Here is a 23,433-nt window from a genome sequence, read left to right as displayed (position 1 = left end):
GCCCGGCTCCGAGCACTCCGAACCCAGGAAGCGGGTCGGAGAAGGAGCTATTGGGGCAAAAAAGGGTGTTGAGCTTCCCCCCCCGGAGGGGGGGGGAGGCAGGAGCACTCCCATCTGCATTTGGGCCTGGATGAACCTTCGCATCACCCGGTCCAAATCAGCTTCAGACAGGCTACGTGTTGATCTCGACGAGGCCACCGAGGCTGGCCGGGAGTGCCGCCTCGATGACCTCGACGGAGATCGGGTCTCCTCCTCCTCGGGTCCCGGTGAAAAGCAAGGAGACTGGAGCCAAGGAGGAGACCTAGACCTGGAAGACCTGTAGGGAGAAGCCCGCTTAGCTGGGGGGGCCAAAGCGGAGGCCTCAGCCTGCCGCTTGTGGTGCTTCTCCCTCTTCTTTTCTTTCCTGGCCTTCCCCTCCTCCGGTGCAGAAGCAGGAGTTTGAGTCCTGGCCGGGGGGAGAGAGGCAGGAGTGGCTGCCACCGAAGGCTGGGAGGAGGCCACAGAAGTCCCGGAGGCCAAAGCCGAATCTGGGGGCAAGAGTCCCGCTAGGATCAGCTTCGACCTCCGGTCCTTCAGTGCCCTGGGGTTGAACGCCACGCAAATCTCACACCCAGAGGAAAGGTGTTCAACCCCAAGGCACCGGACACACCGAGTGTGGCCATCCGCCGGGGAGAGCTTATGGCCACACTCGATGCACTTGGAAAATACCAACTTTGGGGCCTCAGACATGTTTAAACTAAAAAAATGAAAACTCACTCAAACAGTAGGCCCCAAACTCTCAGACAACACACACACACACACACACACACACACACACACACACACACACACACACACACACACAGAGCTACGATACCAGCGAAGGGTGGGGAGGAGAAAAAAATATATATATTTTTAACTTAAAAACACTAATAAAAGGATTAGGAACCTAACCAAACACACACTCACAACTTTTTTACAAAATTAGCAAAGATATAGACTTATCTGTCTAGGAGCTCGTAACCTAGCTGCTGTACCTAAGTGCGGCAAACTGGATCTGAGGTCAATTAGGGTTGGCAGGGGATTATGGGTAAGGGGAGGAGCTAGGAGCTCGGATCTAAGCTTTGTAAAGTTGCCGGCTCGATTCCGAGATCGGATCCGTATCCCACAGGTTGCAGACTAAATGAAGTTAACTACTCCAGATCCATTGGTTAAAAGCCGCATCTAAATTTTCGCCTTTAGCAGGCTTTAATTTTTTTCTTTTGCAGGCTAGTTGACAGAAATCAGTGCTCACTTCTTGTTTGCTACCTTTTTCCACCCTCTTACAATGGACTAGCTGATAGCAACATCTCTGGCCAACTGAGCTTCCTGTTTTCCATTTATTAGCCCATTCAGTGCTCCATTTTCAATTAATGACTTATATTTCCCTGTAGGTCTATCCACAGAGCATGAAGATATCACTTAGAGTATTATATGTGTCTCTGCCTTACTGCAGGGTGCACTATTATGATGTTTCACTGAACTCGCTTACTAAAAGATTACTTCACTTGTTTAAAAAAAACTTCTGTTGAGAATTCATTAGACATGGAATTTAATAATAGTTATATTGTTTTTATTTAATTTATTAACTGATTGCTATAGTGGACCTGGGATCCTATAAAGCCATGGCCTGGACCAAGTGGTAGCAAAAACTGGTAAACATGGTGGGTAAGAAACAACAAATTGTATTTGCAGTGAGTGTATTACTGCTTGCAGAGTCTGAGGACAATAGAATTTGCATTTACACAATATACATTATTAGATACAGAGTCTGAAAAGAATCAGGATATAAACATAATGCTATAGTTCAAAACAGAACAACGTATCAGGTTGCAGTGAGTAATAACATACGAAGTATATACATATTTCCCGGGATTTAATAACTCTTACAGTACGTGTGCACTGTTCTGAGTGAATAGACAACACAGATATAAATCACACCTTCCTGCTCCTAATTTTAGTTTTCCTGCTGATATTCTTGCAGCTTTAAATACTGACAGGGATTCATAAAGGTTACCACAAGGTGAAGACTACATGTACACTTAGTGTAATCTTCCTGAGTGATTCGAAAGCACAAAAAATGTGATAAGAATGTTCCTGAATACATGTCGAGTATACTTAGCATAGGCTTTATTGAATCTGGCCCAGTATATATAATATGAATTACTATAATGTATGTAAAAAAGTATATACATGTATAATCAAAACATGAGAAATACATTAACCTAATATATCACGTATGTTTTATTATTATTATTATTATTATTATATTTACTGATATTTGTTGACCAGGAAAGTCCACTGGGCTCAACGACCCATTTTCAGTGGAGGCCTGGGGAGAAAAGCTCCATACAATCACAGAAATTTTTACATAATATCAGCTTAACTTTGAAAGTCAAGAAGGTTTTACATAATACAAATTGAAGTAGATATACAAGACAAATACATATTATAGAGATATACTATACAAGAAAATAAACCCAGCGTGTTAAATATTTAGTAGTTCTGTTTGTATATTCTTATAAATAAGAATACTGTTTAATCAATTCTGTTTATTCATCCACAGAAATAAATAAAGCAAGACAGATTGGATACGAAGACAGATAGTGTAAATTGCAACTATATTAAGTTAGTAAAAGTATTTGTAGTGTATAATGGCCAAAACATTTAAGGTGGTTTAATCATATGACTACAGGAACAGACAAGGTTATTGAGATAGTGTTCTTTTAGTGCAAATGTAAATGTTTTTAAAGAGTCTAGTTGAGTAATAGAGAGAGGGAGCACATTCCAAAGTTTGGTAATGGCATGGGAATAGAGACGTTGTCCAGCTCTTTTGTTGGGTTTAGTTATGGTTAAGAGTTGTTTGTTAGAGGACCTAAGATGCCGAGTAGGGGTGTGTGTTTGTATTATAGTTTGAAGGGATGGGCAGTAGTTTGGATTATTTAGTAGTTTGTGGGTGAGAGTAAGTTGGGAATAATGTAGGTAATAGGGGAACTCAAACCAGTTTACAGATTTAATGGCCAGGCAATGATGTGTGCGAGTTGGCATGTCGGTAACAAACTTAGCTATTTTATAGTAGCATGACTGCAGTTTGTTCAGGAGAGATGTGTGTAGGTTAGTGAAAACAGGGCAACCATAGAAGAGGGAGGGTAGAAGTAGACTATTAGCTAGTTTCAACTTGATAGACTTGTCCAAACAGAGTTTATGCCTATAGAGTTTGCCAAGCTTAAAATGTGTCTTTTTGATTTGGCTGAGTATATGATTCTCAAAGGATAGTTTGTCATCAATTGTGATGCCTAGTAGTTTGGCTGTTTTTACAATTTCAATTTCTGTATTATTTTGATATAATATTTTAAGGTCTAGAGTTATAAGTTTGGTTGGGAAGAGTAAAAGTTTAGATTTTTTGGGATTAAGTAGCAGTTGAGCTTCATTAAGCCAGGATTCGATGGAAGTAAATGCATTTTGTGTTAACTTAAGGAGATCTGAGGTGTTGTTAGAGGATGTAATTATAGTTGAATCGTCCACGTATTCCAGGGATGCTTTATGGAGATTATTAATAAATATGTTGAAAAGCAAGGGCCCAAGAATAGACCCTTGGGGAACACCTGTGTTGTTGAGCAGGTAATCAGATTGCTTACTTTGCAATCTAACATTGTTTTTTGGTGTGTAGATAGTTATGGAATGGGTTAGAGTGTGTGGGGAGCAGTTTACGGTCTCAAGTCAAAGCCGTATTGAGTGGGACACTGTATCAAAAGCTTTTGATAGGTCTAGTAGGATCACTGATGTTAGTAGGCCTGCATCAAGAGCTTTGTATACAGTGTTGGTAAATGACAGTAAGGCTGTTGTGCTGTATGCTGGCCAAAAACCATGTTGGGTGGGTGCGAGTAGGTTATTGTCTGAGATGTTTTAACAATTAAGAATGAATACACTTTTCTAGAATTTTAGATAGAGGTGAAAATATGAAGATGGGCCAGTAGTTAGATCATTGGTGTCACCATTTTTTTGAAAGGGAGTAATAATCGAGTTTTTCCATAGTTGTGGGACATATGATTCAGAGACTGATCAGTTAATGAGTGCTAATTGGGAGAGCTATAGAATCTGCTGCAAGTTTTAAGTATTCAGCTGGGAGGCCATCGGAAGAGGGGAGCATGGTTTTAGTTTTGAGAGCAGTTTATGAACTAGAGAGATGGGTACTGGTTGTAATATAATAGAGGAGTGGATGGGTTTTTGTTGGAATTGCAATTTATTTATTTATTTATTTCAGTTTGATTACCGGGGAAGTCCACTGGGCCAAGAAGAACCCATTTTCAGTGGAGGCCCGGGGAGAAAAGCTCCAAAGGCAGTACAACCAATACAATGTTTAAGAAGAATACAAAAGATAATACACACAGCAAGAAAACAAAGTAAGACACTGCAAATTCAAATTTACAATAGAATGTACACACAGTAAGAACATTGTAAAATGCATATTTACAATAGAATGTAGACACAGTAAGAGCAATGAAAATGCAAATTTACAATACACTGCAAGAATTCATATAGGACACAGCAAAAGTTAAAAATGAGTAGATTTTTTTTTTTTTTTTTTTTTAGATGTCCAAAAATGTCCAGGATAGTAGATCTTCCACTGTATGTATGTTTTGATGTCCAATTCCCCCAATTGATGGGGAAGAGGTTAGAGAGTCTATTGTCGTTTATGTTGCTAATTATACTTTTGTTAGTTTGTAGAGAGAAATCAGTAACAAGTTTTTGGATAGTATCAATAAAATGAGAATTGAAGGCTTGGGCAATTTCTTGAGGGTCTTTGTCAGGAGATAAGGAGGGGTTGTGTTGAGTACCAGGATTTAGGAGAGAGGAAACAGAATTCCAGAACAATTTGGGATTATTTTATTGGGTAGTGAGTTTAGTGGAGAAATAGCTTTTTTATCATTGATGACTTGCTTTTTGGCATTGTTACGGAGTTGTTTATACCCGAGTTCAAGTTGTGGGGTTCTATTTCTATGCCCTTCCTTCCAGGCTTTATCTCTGGAGGTAAGTAACTGTTTAGTTTGCATGGGGCATGGTTAGGCTTTACTATTTAGGTATGTGTGTGGGCAAGACTGCCTAGAATATCTAAAAAGACTTTATTGAAATAGTTGACTGCTTCATCCAGTGGGAGAAATTTGGTAGGGGACCAGTTGTGGGGTTTTAGAGACTCTAAGAATAGTTGTTCATTGAAATATAAGACTCCTAGTTGTTCTTAGACAATGCAGTTTGTCTATTTGAAGTTAGGTTCTATGGGTAGAGGCAAGAAGATGGTCACTAAAGGTACTGAGTAGGGTCCCTGCCTTGGTGAATTTCTGAGGGTGAGAGACCAGTATCCAGTCTAGAGTTGATTCTATTTGTTTTTGTTACCTTAAGAGTGGGGTTAGAGATGAGTTGAGTAAACCTGCGCAAGTTAATACTATTTACTGGGGAGTCAAAGATGAGAGTTTGCCAGTTTATATTTGTGTCGCCAAAAATGACGGTTTCATTTGATATAGTGAGGGTGGTCCAGGATAGTAGATCTTCCACTGTATGTATGTTTTGACCTGGGGGAATACAGAATACAGCAATACATAATTGTTTTCTGTTGCTGATGTGAAGGTTAACTAGCAATAATTCTATATTTCCAAATGTTGGTATAGGCTTATCATATGGTATAACAGCTAAAGTGTCATGATAGATTAATGTAAGACCTCTACCTTTATTATGTAGCTGGTCATTTCTATGTATATTATATCCTGGAGGGATTATTTCAGTGTTAGCAATATGTGATTTTAGCCAGGTCTCTGTGACTGCTACAATATCTGGGGAGTAGTGAGAGAGCCAGGCATGGAATTTGGTGGTTTTGTTACAGATACTACGTACATTAATTGTAGTGAAGAAGAGGTTCTTGGCACTAAAATAAAGGTTTTGGGCAGAATGGTTGATTGGTCCAGGGTTGGGGTGAATGTTGCCACATAGAGAGAGGGCCTAGTAGTGACATGTAATCATGGAGGGATGTTGAGTAATGAAGACAGGCCTATGGTGGGGGTTGTAAATTAATTTTAGTTTGATTATGATGGCAAAGGATCTAATCTTTGTAAGGTGCCAAGTATGGAAGTTGAATAAAGAGGGTGAGATGTCAGAGAAACTATTAGTATTAGTGTGGGGTGCAATGGGTGATGTGGAAAATGTTGAAGTTGGGGAGTGGAATATAGTAGGTAGGCGGGTGATGTGGGATAGGAAAAGAAGAAGAATGGAGGTAAGGGAGATTAAGATAATACAAGGGGTTGATGTATAGTACATGTTAGGAAAAGGTTGTGTTACTATAGTTAAGGAGAAGAATAAGGAAGATTAAGGAAGGGAAAATATTAACAAGGAAGATAATTAGGGTGGAGTGAATGGGAGGATACTAGTGTAGGTGTCTTGGTGTTAATTGGGGATTAGACAGGAAAGGGAAGTGCTTATGGAAGGTATAAATATAATTGATGTGGGGTGGGTGGGAATGGGGGTAGGGTAGAGGAGCGGAGTGAGCCCGAGCGAAGCAAGGGTTAATGGAGCGGGTAGAAACCTTGAGGTAGCTTGCCAGACCACAGTAGAAACAATCAGTTAAATGCATTTTAACAAAGCTGTAGTTGATAAATGTATCCATTCCAAGAACTAATTGATATTGATAAATATGAAATGTAACAGTGTAAAGAAATCAACATTTGATAAAAGAATAAAGGCCATCATTAGCTGATGCATGAACTGTGATACAGCAGGATAAGTCAATGGTTTTGTAGTAATAAAAGGTAAGGTGAGCATCTGTCAGTGCTGGCTAAACAGAGGACTTGTGCTGTTGTATTCTGGCAAGACAAAACAATGTTGGCTCATGCAGGACTGGTACAACTATTAAAATGCTTTCCACAGCTAGGTGGTCTGCATGATATGGATTACTATCAAAATGACTTTCCCACTACTAGATATTTAGAAAAACTGAATGTGATTATGAAGGCTTCAAAGTAGGAAGGGGAAATAGGACTTTCATTTAGTAAAGCAGAAGACCTGCTTGTCCCCTGAATAAACACTCCACCAGAGGATTTTATTATTTTTTAATCCTCAAAGTAGTATTAAAATCAGCATTATGCTGGACTTTACTGCTAAACTGTCTGTCAAGAAATAGCCTGATGTATAAAAACTATGCATCAGGCTACATCCCGGCATATACTTTTATACTGAGATACTAAAACATAAAAAGGAATATTAGCTCACTGAGCTATTACACATTGCATAGTATGAATGGCATTTTCAAAAAGCTGGGCCAGAGCATCTGTTTTGCTTCTATACCCTGTTTTCCTTGACAGTGTCAAAATAAAACTCTTACTTTGAGGTCTCTCACAGTGAATTACAACACTAGTAAGTAAGCTCTAATATAAACCCACATCTCACACTACCTGACTCTTGTAAACGGAAACTCTGAATGACATGGTGGCTGTGGTGTTACAATAAATACCTTTTTCAAGTTAATGTAATCTTGTTCAGAGTCCACAAGTTGCCGCTGGAGCTCTTTAACTTTCAGATTTGTATTCACAGCACAAGCTTCTTGCTCAAACCTGGAAAAATGCAAGGAAGATCTTTAAGAGCCATTGCATTTATCAGAATTTTGTTCATAGGCAATAAAACAAGTGTACACCAAAGCTTCTGGAAAGTAATGTGGAGTACCTACTTAAATTATCTAACCTTGCAGCAAAATAAAAGTGTCCAAAGCATGGTAAAACCTGTACAACATAACATATTCCAAAAAAGCAAATAATTATAGATAAGATTTGCTTAGAATTTTAAAAGGTTACAACACTTTTTCTTGGGGTGGAAGAATCTTGGCCATACTGCAGAAAAGGAAACTAGTAACTTAAAGGTGATACAGCTATTGTCTAGGGAAAAGCATGTTTTTTTCTAAACACAGCAGACGTCACTGATGTCTTTTATCATGTAGCGTGTGTGTAGACGTGCGTGTGTGCATGTGTGTCCATACGGCCTGCTTAGATATTTGTACAGTTTGATGAACACAATACTTTCTTCCTATTGTGGGATTCATTGACATAGGACTATTGCCCAAAAAATGAGAAATACCTTAGACAGTTAAGTGATCACAGCAAATCAGGGCTGCAGAAGACATACTTACTGCACATCATACTGGTAGCTGATGTGCAAAATGAGAAATAAAGCATGAATAAATGCATTAATGTTGTTTAGAAAAAGCAATACTGTGTATCACAGCTGTCACCTGAATCTGGCTTACAGTTACTGAGGTTTATCAACTAGAAAGAAGCCACACGAGCATCTAATTTCATAGTGCTTTAAATAATCAGAGGTCTTATTGCAAAAAACCTTTTGACATGTATCCATTTCATCACATGTTGCTATTGTTGCCGTCTTCATGGTACACAGAGATGGAGCCCTGACTATGACCCAGATAAGCCAAATGCGATGACCAGCTCTAGGGCAGAAGGAACAAGCAGGAGTGGAAGAGAATTAAGAAGTTGACCCTGCTGACCTGTTTCTTAGGGGAAGAGTTCAAATGTGAGTGGGTCTTATATATGTGTGCCACCTATAAAAAAAATCCTTGGTGAAGACCAGAAAAGAAACAGAAGTGTCTGCTTACACAGGGGTGGAACTATTTGTGGATGGTGTCATTCACAGAAATGGGTGATAAAGCCCTCACACAGACATACTTTATGTCCACTACTTGGGCTGTTTTGAGCATACTCAAGGGAATGGTAAGACTTGCTATGCATGTATCAAGTACAGGTAAGACTCTGGCCCTGAATAGAGTCACATCCTCACCCAGAATGACACCCAGATACAAAGAGAAGATAGCTGGCTTTAACAATTGGCTAAGTTGCTGGTGTCAGTCTAGTGGGATCTAGTACGTGTCAGCTTGAAATGAGATGAGTGACAGTCCAACTTGATTTCCTTAGGGTGGCCTGCTTTCATTCTACATATTCTGCATGCTGGCCAATGCACTTGCTACCTCCATAGTGCATTTTTAGGCAGAATTTTTCTAGACATTCTAACATAACAAAAAGGCTTACAGTAAATTCCAGTCTGGACCACATCAAGATTGCTCTGCTCAGTCAGACGTTTTAACAAAAAGGCTTACAGTAAATACCAGTCTGGACCACATCAAGGTTGCTCTGCTCGGTGTCAGACATTTTAACAATAAATTGCCTTTATTTCAAGGTTCTCTTGCAACTTGAACACATCCATAACTCTGTGTTGTAACACAAGTGGCTTCAGTGTAAAGACAGCACTTAATTTTGAACAGGATTCTGTGACTATTAATGCATTCAGACCTACAGTAAACTGAAGAGTGCACTGTCTACATTTGTCAGAAACCCAGTTTTCTCTTAACATAATTCCTGTGATCCACAAACAGAACTCTGCTCTAAACAAGTCAAATTATCAATTCACTGCCTGCTACAGGTCACCTTCCATGTCCCTGAAGGACCATAAAAGATTTCTGAATGCATTTACTGAACTATTCATAAACAAAATAATTTTGCAATGGGTGATTTGTACTATTCACTGATTAACTGAAGAACTTCTAGCACATTGGTTGTGTATGACCAAATAATCCAAGACTTATCAAATGCTTCTTTGAAAAGGTAATACAAGTTGTTGGCAGAAATAAAACTGTACACACAGACTACATTGATTTGGACAAGGCATTTGACACCATCCCTCATGTTAGCATAATTAATAAAATAAATGTATTACAAATAGACCCCTATGGGGTAAGATGGACAGCTAACTGGCTAAAGACTTGGTGAGGGTGGCAGAAGGTAACCAGTGGTGTCTTGCAAGACACAGTGCTGGGACCAATTTTGTCATTTACTTCTCTGACCTGCAGACTAAAAAAAAACTATGGCTAATCAAGTCTGTGGAAGACTGAAACTGGGAGTCATTGTCAAATACCCCTCTGACACCGAAGTCCTCTAGGAGGAACCTAGACTAATAAATGTCTGGTGTATTGAAAATGGGTTTAAATTGGTGCATTTGGCAGGCAACCCCCACAGCACAAGACAGTGGTAATACCCCACTTCAAAATCAAAATGTAGTTAGAGACGTGGAAACCTGGGTTGATAGGTCCCTCTACTTTGATCATCATGCTACAATGGTTGCCAGGAAATACTTTTGCTTGGCACAGCTGATCATCAAGGGAATATCATCTACATCTAAAGATGTTACCCCTCCCCCATTTGGCACTGATCAGACCAGTAATAGAAAATAACCCCTCCCCCTTTGTGAGGTACCTCACCAGATATATTAAATTGTTGGAAAGACCCTTCAGGTTCCTAACAAAGAGGATCAAAGGTGAAAAATACCTAAGCTACCAGAAAGACTAGAAGCACTGTCCCGCTTTTCTGTGTCTGTTAGGTTCCTCCAAGGAGATCTATTCCTTGCCTTCCAAGCAATAAGCGACCCAGTAGTCCAGGACATCTTGTACCATCACAGCTCAGTCCCAGAAATACCAAAACAAGACACCTAAACCTGCTTCGGCAGATGAATAAAACAAGATAGAGAAACAAATTCATTATTTAGCATTTCCCTCCCCTCCGGAGTAGACTCCCCTTGCAGATAAAGCAGTGTGATCAGGGGTGGATCCAGCATAAGGCGCCTAGGGCCCAGCTGCTGTCTGGGGTGGACTGTAAACCTTATTAAAAAAAAATAAAGAACCCCCTGATTATCTGGTCTGTTTAGCAGCTCTGTTTTGACTTGCAATAACTCTTCTTATTACCGGGAATGCACAGCCAATGACAGAGCAACTTCTCACTGTCAAAACAGAATGTGGTTGTCATTTTGAAAAAGCCAGTAAATTAACTGTGGAGTTGAAGTTAAGGCTCCTAGTTCAGAGCAGCAGTTACATATATTAGCTAGGGGGATACCTCAGAGCTAGAAAACATCATCATTCAGACCTCCTATTGGATGACCTCCAATGCGGTTACAGCTTCTAATTCAGGTAAGGTATGTGTGTGTTCAGCAGCTTACTTCAGATCTCCAAATGCAATGCACTTGAAGTTACAAGTATGCCAGCTGTTTTGAAAAGACATTTCCATGTGACTTTCGGCTTTTCCCGGTTAGGGGTTGCCACAGCGGAACTCCGGTCCGGTTAGTTAGGTGATTTAATTGTGCAGTTACATTTACAGATACGTGAGCAGGTTAGTAAAAGTGATCTGTACAAAGCCAAAAATTATAGGGGACAAAAATTAGGGACAAATTTTAAATATTGCTGTTATTAATATAGAAAGTTGTTAGAATAACCACTTTTGTATTTGCATGTGTTTTCAGAATGATTTAAAGTATGAAACTTAAATATCCGTTAATATTTAGTGACATTAATCTACAATGCTTTACTGGAAACCACACATTTAATGAGAAGCAGCAAAAGTATAAGGTAAGAATATGGACAGTAGATGTGTGTGTGTGTGTGTGTGTGTGTGTGTGTGTGTGTGTGTGTGTGTGTGTGTGTGTGTGATATTAAGACTGTTTCTGCTTAGCACATTTTCAGGCTCCACAGTCAGAGGACCTATGACTGGTACGACCTCTTAAATGTCCTGCTTATATTTGTGTCTGGTTCTTCAGCTAAGAAGATGACATGGCACAGGGGATGCGCATATGCATGTAAACGTATACATATGATATTAAGACTGTTTCTGCTTAGCACATTTTCAGGCTCCACAGTCAGATGACCTATGACTGGTGTGACCTTTTAGATGTCCTGCTTATATTTGTGTCTGGTTCTTCAGCTAAGAAGATGACATGGCACAGGGGAATTGCAGTGCGTTGTACTGTATGATTCTGACAACAACAAGTTGAGATACAGTTCCAGGCTTTTATTTATAAATGCATTCATTTATGTGATCCGAAGCAGACGTGTGTGTGTGTGTGTGTGTGTGTGTGTGTGTGTGTGTGTGTGTGTGTGTGTGTGTGTGCACTCGTGCGTGTTTTGACTGTTGACAGGGTGTTTATTATTTTCCTGTGAATAAACTAAACAGCATGAAGTCTATGAGTTTAATATTAATATTAACTATGAATACATTTTTAATTTAACTTGTGGTTTGCAAGCATATGGGAGTGAAACTCACTGTGTTGGGCTGCAAGAGTTTGTTTGGTATTTACTGTAGGTGGGTAAGGCTGTGAGCTGTTTCTTGTAGTGCAGGTTTTGATTCCCTCAGCCTTTTGTCTACTGTGTGACTTTGACCAAGTCACTCCAACAAACTGTGCTCCTGGGATACGCCTGATAAGGGATACTTACATCCAATTAGTTATCCCAGGCTGTTAGCAAATGTGTCACATCATTTTTCTTTTGAACTCCAGCACTCTTTACATAGATGCAATTACTGCTTCACTATATGCCATATGCTATTTGACTATTAACCGCAGCACATCTTTTATAGTTTATTGGTTTGCCTGATGGATTTTCAATAAATGTGAGTTTCAAGGGAAGAGATATTTACCATTCCTCAAGTTGTCTGTTCTCAGTGTGTTTTGATTTGTTTACCAAATGGTTGTCAATGTTTTTTGTTGTAAAATCTAAAGTAAACATTTTAAATTAAGTGCAAATCTCTGTGACCACTGTAAAGGTAAATAAGAAAATAATATGCACATTAACAGGTATGAACAGTTTTATGGTAACTGGGGGGAGAGGGAAGATACAGACAAGCAAAGGGATACTGGTATGGCTGGGGGAGGGAGTCCATTACCCTATTGTCCCAGCTGACCATGATCCCGATCTGTGTGTGATACACTTTTTTCAAACAAGACCTGGATAACTGGATGGGTAATCATAAATTCACTCTGGGCTTGACTGGCATAATGTTCCTTGAGAGGGGAGGTATAGTCTAGGGTGGAAGCTGGCAAGGAGTAAGGTTTGCAAGACTAAGTAACCTTGAACTTCCTATGATTTCTGGAATTCTTAGCTTCCTTGTACAGATAGCTAATCAGGTCACTATGGGTCAAGATTTTCATGACCTCATTCTCACCAACATCAAATCAGTAAGCTTTCACTTTGTGCCATTTAATCCAACCCCAATAAACACCTTTGAATACAAGAACTTTAAAAAAAATAAACTTATTAAAACTATATGATTAGCTTTCAAACTTGGACTGCAAGATTTCCAGCTCCTACTTAGCCTAACTTGTCAGTTATGACAATAAACTTTATACCTGTCTAGCAAATAGCATAAACCAAGTAGTCCCAATCTGAACTAAATATATTAGGGAACATAAAACTTAACCATCATGGTGGAATAAGAAGCGCTAGAAGGGAAGATTTATTAGTCACTATTTCCTCATCTGTGGAATAATCATAGTCTGGCAGTTAGTGAAGAGGACTAAAGCTCTGTGATGCCTCTTGTGCCTAGGTTACAGGCATTGATTTCTTCACCTTTATTTGCTTATTATATGACTCTGAGCAGGCCACTTAACCAGACGGTGCCCACTGGTCATCCCCAGAAAGAGAGAATTGTGTCTAGTGACCTTACCCTGTCAAGAAACAGGTAAAATAAAAATACCCTCACTTCTTTTAAGGCAAACCTAGATAACTGGATGGACAACCATAAATCCATCCCAGACATGTTTGTTTGGCTCCCCTGGAGGCAAGACGTGCCTTATGAAGGTGGGTATTGGCAAGGTGCCTAAGGTCTATGGACTGACTCTGCCTACCAAACTCTATAAATGTATGAATTAAGGGAAATTACTCTTGACTGCTCAACTGCTTTTTGAGCAGCAGAGAAGAAATAAAATGTAGCAAAAATGTTATATTGGAGGCTCTGCAAAGAAATAAGTAAAAACATGTTCTGAAATGTTATGCTGTTGACCTTATGGGTGAGGACGTGAGTATATACACACACATACTGTGTATATGTGTGTGTGTGTGTGTGTGTGTGTGTGTGTATATATATATATATATATATATATATATATATATATATACACACACATATGTATATACATATATACATGTATATATCTGTGTGTGTGTGTGTGTGTATATATATATATATATATATATATATATATATATATATATATATATATATATATATATATATATATATATATATATATATATATATATGTGTGTGTGTGGGTGTATATATATATATATACGTATATATATATATGTGTGTGTGTGTGTGTGTGGGTATATATCTGTGTATGTCTATATATATATATATATATATATATATATATATATATATATATATATATACCACTTGTGTTATAGCTGCTTGAAGACCATAGTCTCACAGTTAGGAATGTGAATGCATTACAGTTTTAAAGTTCATACTGGCTACAGCTTCTGTGAAGACACACATTTGTTCAGGAAAGGTACAGTAGCTGTACAAAGAGGCACACCTGTTGTCTTCACAGGTTTCATGACAAGTGTGTTCATTAAAACAATCATTCCTGATGAAAATACAACACCCAATGGAAAATGTGACAGAAAAGTTGGAACTGAGAGAGATTGAAAGGAAAGAGACCAACTAACATAGATCCACAAGAGATATAAAAAAGTGTATGCAATAATCCCGTGTATGTGATAAGCCTATCAGGAGCCACATACAGTAAATGTGCACCAACAGAACAGATAGACAGCCATAGGTATAGATAGAAAGATATATTGTAAGTTCCAAGATGGCACTGGATGCTCAACAAATGCATTGCCTTACACAAGAGCAGAAGAATTAAGAGTTTCACAGATTGCCACTGCACAGTTCTCTATTGATTACACACTCTTTCAAATGCCCAAATAAAACCATCACAGTAATTCCCCTCTTTACACTGAGGAAAAAGTCTAGTACTGACCTTGGCATTTAGGGTTTGGCTTTTCCCTCTTTATCTATATGCCTTTGATGATAGGCCAGCTCCTTCTCTTGCTTTTACCGCTTCTTTTTTTCCACATGCTTTAGTCCTTTCTTCCTCTTCATTCTTTTTCTCGCTTTCTTTCTCTCAACTATCTGTAGACATTTTGTTTCCAGTTATTGCACTAGCCCTTTTAGTTAACTATGCTCCGAGGATGGACTAAATTGTTCTGGTAAATGATTTTACCTGCATTCACTTTTTATCTGTCTCCAGTTTCAATGGATTGTTTTAGCTACACACAGGGCTGTTATCATGTCCTCTTTGGACCTACTGTCATGTGAAACTCTCTTAGTTTTGTATTCCTTAGTCAGCAGTGACAGCAGTATTTTTCCATACTCCGTAGATAAAGCTCATATTGCCCTGTTTCCCAACTTCTTTAACTAGAAAACAAAACAATTAATCTGTAAGATATATACTGCTGTGTATTTTCTTTGTGGCTGCTGTGACCAACACTATTTTACAGCATCCAGTTTACAAGATCCAACAGCTGCTACAATAAATGCGTGATACACTGGGGGCTACAAGTTTTTACTCCTGTAAAGCTACTGTCAATATTCGTTTCTACAAGAACCATCTCTACGGGAGTTTCGATCCCACCATTATTACCTGTTAATATACAAAGAACTGCCTTATGGATGTATAGTAAAGATGCATTGCCACTTTGAGTAATACCAAAGTCCTACCACACTCAGATGAGCTTCGCATTGTATAGCTACAGATAAGACTTAAAATTATTGGCTTCCACAGGTTTCACTCACCTCAAACTGACCCTACATTCTTCCACTTCAACCTTACCAACAGTAACTGTAATTTTAATATAAGCATTTTACTGTTTTACACACACACACACACACACACACACACACACACACACACACACACACACACACACACACACACACACACAGTATTTTCCAGAACAGTGATGTGAGTAGCAGCTCTACAGCACCAACACCCTTTTCCAAGCTTTTAGTAATACTGCCATCAGTTAGTCAAAAGTAACACAATAAAAGTGCAGCTTATTATGTTTCCTTAAAACAAGCCAACTTGTGAACATTTAAATGGTTGCAAATAGCTATGAGCAGTCACACTTCAATGGGTGACCACCATACGGTTAAATGTACCAGTAAAACACATAAACCCTTAAACAAATAAACTGTCAGTCACAAGTATTTCAATTTGAATAATGAAGCTACTCATTTGATATAAATAAATTAAACATATTATTTTCAAATAAGTATACAAACAGTGCATATACTGCACAAGAACTTGAAAATAAATAATTCAAACATACAGAAAATTCTAATATCTGAACTAGAAATTATCTGCTTCCTGCTAAATATATTGCATATTTACTGTTTATGGCTTTTAAGTCCAAAATAAAATTTCTAGAGTCCTTACAGGCAGTATAGTACAGCTTCGGCTCTGTCTATAAGTATATTTTCCAGAAGGCAAGGTAGCAGCAGCTCTTGTAACTTTTTGAATGAACAGTCATTGCCTCTATTTATGAACTGAAAGAGGACTTCATGTGGCTTTAGTTTGAATTCTAGAAGCTGCATTCCTGTTTCTACAGTGACACACTTCTAGGTATGGGAGTCAACAAAGTGAACTCATATTAAAACCAAAATAACCTCCCTACCAGTCAGGACTCTGAGGAGAAAAGTAAACTAGTTGCATTAGATAGATCTCAAATTGAAAATGTGCTTGTAAGCAATTGTTTAAAAGATAAACTAAAGTATATTGTACTTGACCTTTTAGTAAAAAGTAATATGTGAATGAGAATGTACAAAGCTATATATATTTGCATTTGTTTCTGTGTCTGAATAATGTATCATCATTATTATCATCATCATTATGCGACCTAGCCAGAATATTCAAGCAGTTGGCTCTGCAAAAGTGCATACATCTGTGAGGCAAGATTTAGTTTCATTTTTAAACTAAAATACCTTTACACAGAGGCAAATGCAGTTGTATACAACTTTGTACATTTTTGTTCACATATTACTTTTACTAAAAACTCAAGTACAATACAGTTTTTGTCTTTTTAAAAATTGCTTACAGGCACATTTTCAATTTGAGACATATCTAATGCAGCTAGTTTACTTTTTTCCTCAGAATCCTGACTGGTAGGGAGATTATTCTGTTTTTTTTAAAATGAGTTCATCAATTTGTGTAGAAGTATAAAACACAACAGTGATTCAGAGGCCATAATCACATTGCTATATGAATACTCAAGTATGCATTATATTTGCAATTTGTCAAATTTTGTGTTTATAAAATAAAAAAAGTGCTGGAAGGACTGCAAACACCACTGTGGCCAAAAGTATGTTTAGCTCTTTCATTTGTAAGACGAACTTCCTCAGAACAGATGACAATGAACCATAGTACCACACTTATATACAGAAAGTCTGTTAATTGACTAACCAGTGAACAGTCATCGCCAATTAAATATTTGAATAAGAACGTGAAACTAGAAAATTCAATAAAATATTTCAATAAAAAAGCTAGTCAAGCATAAAAATATATAATTCAATAAATAACCCTATTTTTCAACAAACACTTAATATTTATAGTCCCATTAATCCTGGGGCACAATCTGCATTAAGAAACACTTGTCATTTTAATTCTTTGATCTCCAAGGCAATGTTAAAATCAGCTAAATAAGACCCTGGGTCTATAAAATCCAAAACAAAAAAAATTAAAAAATGTCTAAAATTAATACAATCATGAGCGTGTTTGGCTAAAATATTAGTGAAATCCCTTATTTTAATAGCCAATCGGTGATCATAAATCCTCTTATATAGGGCTCTAGTGGTTTTCCTTATATAATAACTTTCACAATCTGTACAAGAAGCTAAGTAAACTATTCCAGTGCTCTTACAGCTAAAGCTCCTTTTACTGTATATAGTTTTATTTAAGTGTTTAAAATAAACACTTTGCAAAGAATTAATGAATCTACATTGCTTAGAATTATGACAGTGATATGTTCCCATAGGACCCCTCACCCCTGCATAATGTGAAAGTACACCAAACTCTAACATAGACTTAATATCGATCACCTTTTGTAAATAAATAATGGGTGATCTCCTAAAACTGTCACCAAGTCACTGTTCCCTAAAATAACTTTCCAGTTATTGACCAAGATCTTTTTAACATCTTGTGAATCAGTACAAATAGAAACAGGAGATGCACTACCCATGGATGTAGCACCTGACCTTTGTTGTCTGTCTTTAGGGGTAAATTGACTTAATAAAATTGGAGGAAACTTATTCAACCTAGCTTTCACAATTTCATCTTTGAAGTGTAATCATTTTAAAACTGGTTACACTCTTTGCACAAACATAGATATTATCTTTTCTGTCTCACTACTAAAGACTTCATTATCTGAAATGAGTCTACTCAAATGAATGACTTGTCCTCGAACCAAATTTATCTTCATAAACATGGGGTGCATACTTTGAAAATGTAAGAAATTATTAGTATAAGTTTCTTTGTGAAAAATAGTGCTTGAAAAAAACTTTGTTAGCAATATTCATATAAATGCTAACATCCAGAAAATTGACTTTAACATCAGCACTATTCAACACAAATTTCAACCCTGCACTATTGGAATTAATGTCACTCAAACATGACAAGAAATGCTCAACAATTTTTATTTTGTCTATTTTCAGTGATTTGGTTTTGTGGTATACGTTTTTATTTTGTGTTTGTTTTTTTCTGCCGCCAGTTGGACTTTCATTGGCTTCTTGAGTCTCTAGTAGTGGCTCTACCAGTTATCCTTTTACTACTTTGTCACTAGATATCAGTGAATCGGATGACACTTTAAATTTGAGAATTCACAGTTTTCCAGATTAATTGGCTTCTATTTTGCAAAGCCTTACATCGGCTATTGGTAAGCCTTATTAAATAAGATTAATGGGACTTTAGCGGTTAGTGGAATTCCTGCTTTACAAGCAGGATTGATTCGACAGACACAGAAGGGTTCTTCCTATAGTTCCAGAAGTGATACAACAGTCATTGTGGACTCTGGGTTTGGTAATGGCAAGGATTTTGTTTACACTCATCCAGTGAACCTTTTTGCTTCAGTTGCAGTTTACAGAAACAATCTTTCTTTAGGCAACGGGACACAACAGACAACAGTCATTCACTCCCATTGTAAGTTGAGAATTTTTTGAACTAGAAAAGACATTATGTAAGCTGCGTTCCCCTAGACTATGATAATTTTTACTTGCAGACTTGTGTTGAATGCCAGCAAGTTCCGTTGGGACTTAGATGTTATCACTTCCCAACGGTATAACAACTTTGGATTGGATTTTCATTGAACTAAGTTATATAACAATATGGGAGCTGAAGCTCTTAAAATGTTAATTAAACATAATGAAGGAAAAGTGGAGGTCTTAAAGACTGAGATAACTGAACTCAACAGTTTAATATTAAATGATGGTGAATTTGGTCCTTACAAGTCACTGTATGAAAATATTGGTCCGAAACTGCTGAGACGTAGCTACTTTGATTCAAAGGAAACTTAATAAATTAGCTCGTGACTCTGCAGCATATGGCAGCAATTTAGCATATGTTCTTAAAGACAATACTAATTCTGAGTTGCAGCCAGTGAAGAACAATCTAATTAATCATGGTGGTAATAATAGTACATCTAATGAAGCTACTGTTATTCAAAATGGTAATGTTGATGTGGTTTGTAAAGTTACAAATAATTATGTTGGTGAGACCAGTGTTACTAGGGGTACTTTATCTTCTTTTCATTTGAGACCACCAACAGAGAACAAAGCTTGGGGGAAAGGCAAAGTGAGGGGGAATCAAGGACCAAACAGAAAAGGGAAGAATCGCAAGAGGTAGTCCCTAAAAGTAGGGTGTACAATCTTAGTGACTTACAACTTACTGCTGAACAAATTAAGGATTTGGAGAAATGATTTTCTTTTGTACCTTCGGCCAGAGCACCTATCACTGATACAGTAATTAATCTGAAATTATATGTTAGAAAGTTGAACCTTAAATATGCTTTTGATGGCATTGAACAAACTTTAGGTTTTACCTGTAGAAAACCTAGGTGTATCAATCCTAGGTTAATCTCCACTCTAGATGTCTTTTCTGAATTACTTTAAAGACAGAATAATTTTGAGAGATTTGTGGTAATTTTTAGATTTATTAAAAAAATTGTGTGTTTACAGGATCTGAAACTATGCTAGTTACTGTTGACATTGTTTAATTATATACGTCCATTGACCAAAACATGGGCATTCAGTTTGTCAAAAATTCTTTTATTCATAACACTAGTTTTGGACATGTTGAGATCAATACCATCTGTCTACTTTTAGATCTTGTGTTAAAAAATATTTTTTTTATATTTGATCAAAAAAATCTATCAACGGAATTGTGGTGTGGCAATGGGTGCTAAGATGGTACCAGCTTTTGGTATTTTAGTGTTAAGATGGTGGGAATCGTCAGTTTTGACTAGACTGGAAGGTTTCAATTATGTCTCCTTTGACAGGAGATACGTTGATGACTTGTTTTTTTTTTATTTGGAATGGCTCCAAGGAGCATTTGTTGTTATTTTTGAGTGACACTAATTCCAAAAGTGCAGGGTTGAAATTTGTGTTGAATAGTGCTGATGTTAGTCAGTTTCCTGGATGTCAGCATTTCTATGGATATTGTTAACAAAGTTTTTTCAAGCACTATTTTTGCAAAGAAACATACTAATAATTTCTTACATTTTCAAAGTATGTACCTCATGTTTATGAAGATAATCTTGGCTCAAGGACAAATCATTTGTTTGAGAAGACTCATTTCTGGTAATTAAGTCTTTAGTAGTGAGACAGAAAAACTAATATCTACGTTTGTGCAAACAGGGTACCCACTTTTAAAATTATTACACATCAAAGATGAAATTATGAAAGCTAAGTTTAATAAATTTCCTCCAATTTTATTAAGTCGATTTACCCCTAAAAATGGACAACAAGGGTCAGGTTCTACATGCATGGGCAGTGCATTTCCTGTTCCTACTTGCTCTGACTCACAAGATGTTAGAAAGATCTTGGTCAACAGTTGGAAAGTTATTTTAGGGAACAGTGACTTGGTGAGAGTTTTAAGAGATCAACCATTATTTATTTACAAAAAAGTGACCAATATTAAGTCTATGTTAGAGTTTAGTGCACCTTCACATTATGCAGGGGTTAGGAGTCCTATGGGAACATACCCCTATCATAACTGTAAGCAATGTAGATTCATTAATTCTTTGCAAAGTGTTTATTTTAAACAGCTAAAGCTATATACAGCAAAAGGAGATTTTGCTGTAAGAGCACAGGAATAGTTTACTTAGCTTCTTATACAGATTGTGAAAGTTATTATATAAGGAAAACCACTAGAGCCCTATATAAGAAGATTTATGAACACCAATTGGCTATTAAACGAAGGGATTTCACTAACACTTTAGCCAAACACCCTCATGACTGTATTCATTTTAGAAAATGTATTATTTTTTTTTTTGTTTTGGATTTTATATACTCAGGGCCTTATGTATTTGATTTTAACACTGCCTTAGAGATCAAAGAATTAAAATGACACGTGTTTCTTAATGCAGATTGCCCCCATGATTAAATGGGACAATACATATTGTTTGTTGCAAAATAGGGTCATTAATTGGAATTATATATTTTTATGCTTGATTAGCTTTTTTATTTAAATGTTTTATTGACTTTTCTAGTTTCCCGTTCTTATTCAAATATTTAATTGGCAGTGATTGTTCACTGGTTAGTCAATTAACAGACTTTCTGTATATAAGTGTGGTACTATGGTTCATTGTCATCTGTTCTTGAGGAAGTTCATGTTAATAAACAAATGAAAGCGCTAAACATACTTTTGGCTACAGTGGTCTTTGCCATCTTTCCAGCACTGTTTTTATTTTAGTCTATTTTCAGTGTTTTGGGTTGGTGGTATACATTTTTATATTTTGTGTATATACTTAACTTTTATTTTTATTTATTTTTACATAGTTACTTTTTATTTTACTCACACATTTGTGATTGGCTATATTTTGTGTACATCATTACATGTTTTACTCAATATTCTTTTTGCAATCCTAGGGGACAATAGTGGAGACAAGATTTCCTCCATCCCATGTACACTTATTTATGGCATTGGTAGAAAGAGAATAATTTTCTATTTTTTACAGTTCACACATTTGGCATTTTATTACTAATATGCAGACAATGTGAGTTTTTTTTACTTTAAAGGGAGAAAAATCTGGTAAGACTGTTTAGGAACATATGAACTGGGCTAGATCTGAATTACAATTTACTTTTAAAATAAAAAAGATGAAAAACACCTTTCACGTACACATATTTTTGAAGGGGGTCAAGAAGAACAAATAATTTACTTTATTTTATAAGTTTGGAGAACATCTACCCTGTAAAATCAGTAGAATCTGTACCATATAGTCAGCTGGTAAGGCTAAACAGGTTGGGATCCAGGGATGAAGACTTTGGAGAGGAATTTAAAATAAATTTTTAAAAACTGTTACTATAAGCTATAGTCGGGAAGTATTAAAGAAAGCCACTGATAAAATACAAGGCCAGTAGAGTAATTAATATATAGGGAATAGTAGAAGGAGAATAAGAAATATCGGGGGGGGGGGTCAATAATACTAACAAGCTTATGTTTCCAGACAAAGATTCATGGCCAATAGTTTGTGCATTTACCTACAATTATCTTTCTGAATTGTTAGGAGTTTTGTTACATAAGTAATGGGTTATTATTAATACAGACAAAAACTACAAGTATTATTTCCTGAAAAGTCTACATTAGCTTTTGAAAGAGGCTGCTGCATTCAGGATGCCCTAGTCTGTAGTCCCCACAATAATTGAAAAAATTGGTATTAGACCCTGTAGAAAATTAACAGCTTGTAAAAGCATGGGAGAATCCCTTCAATACTTGTAGGTTTGAAGTTTGCCAAACGTCAACTGTTTTGACAACAGCTGTAGTATATTTAGACCTATATAGGCCAGAGAAAGAGATGAGAATATCAAACTTCTCTGTGGCATTACAAATGGAAATCTAGACAATCCCTTCACAGCACATTTTTAGAAAGGGCAATACAGATACTGATTTCAAGTTTATAATTATAAACAAAGCTGCTTAAAATGCATATGTTGATGATATAAAGACTAAATTGTTTTAAAAAGAATCATATTACTTATTAAAATATTGGTCTTATCAGACATGAGGTTTAAATAATGGCATTGACTGGGCCATATTTCTATAAATGAGAACTTGCTAATATATGCACACATGCACCATGTGATCCCAACTCTATCTGGATGAAACAAGGGAAACAGTGAGCACCAAAGGCGTTCAATTCTTCTGATCTCCAAAGGCAGGGGAAAAGTTTAAAAATTACTATGCACACCTCTAGAGCACAACATCTGAGGGATCGGTGAGTACATAACTAAAAACAGAATGGTGATTCATCATGCAATCTGACTAGAT

The 23,433-nt window shown here is 37.0% G+C and overlaps 1 protein-coding gene across 1 annotated transcript in view; it reads right to left on the bottom strand.

Moving 5' to 3' along the window:
• LOC122805383 (coiled-coil domain-containing protein 89-like) overlaps window positions 1–23,433 on the bottom strand; it is an 815,327-nt gene that overhangs the window by 31,918 nt on the left and 759,976 nt on the right. Inside the window, exon 6 of the mRNA XM_044075483.1 lies at window positions 7,517–7,616. Within this exon, the coding sequence (XP_043931418.1) occupies window positions 7,517–7,616 (100 nt within the window). The remainder of the gene's footprint in view (window positions 1–7,516; window positions 7,617–23,433) is intronic.

This window comes from Protopterus annectens, chromosome 6.part1, assembly GCF_019279795.1.
Source record: "Protopterus annectens isolate FY-2018-M chromosome 6.part1, PAN1.0, whole genome shotgun sequence".
Taxonomy (NCBI): Eukaryota; Metazoa; Chordata; order Ceratodontiformes; family Protopteridae; genus Protopterus; species Protopterus annectens.
This window is presented reverse-complemented; position numbering and strand designations above follow the sequence as displayed.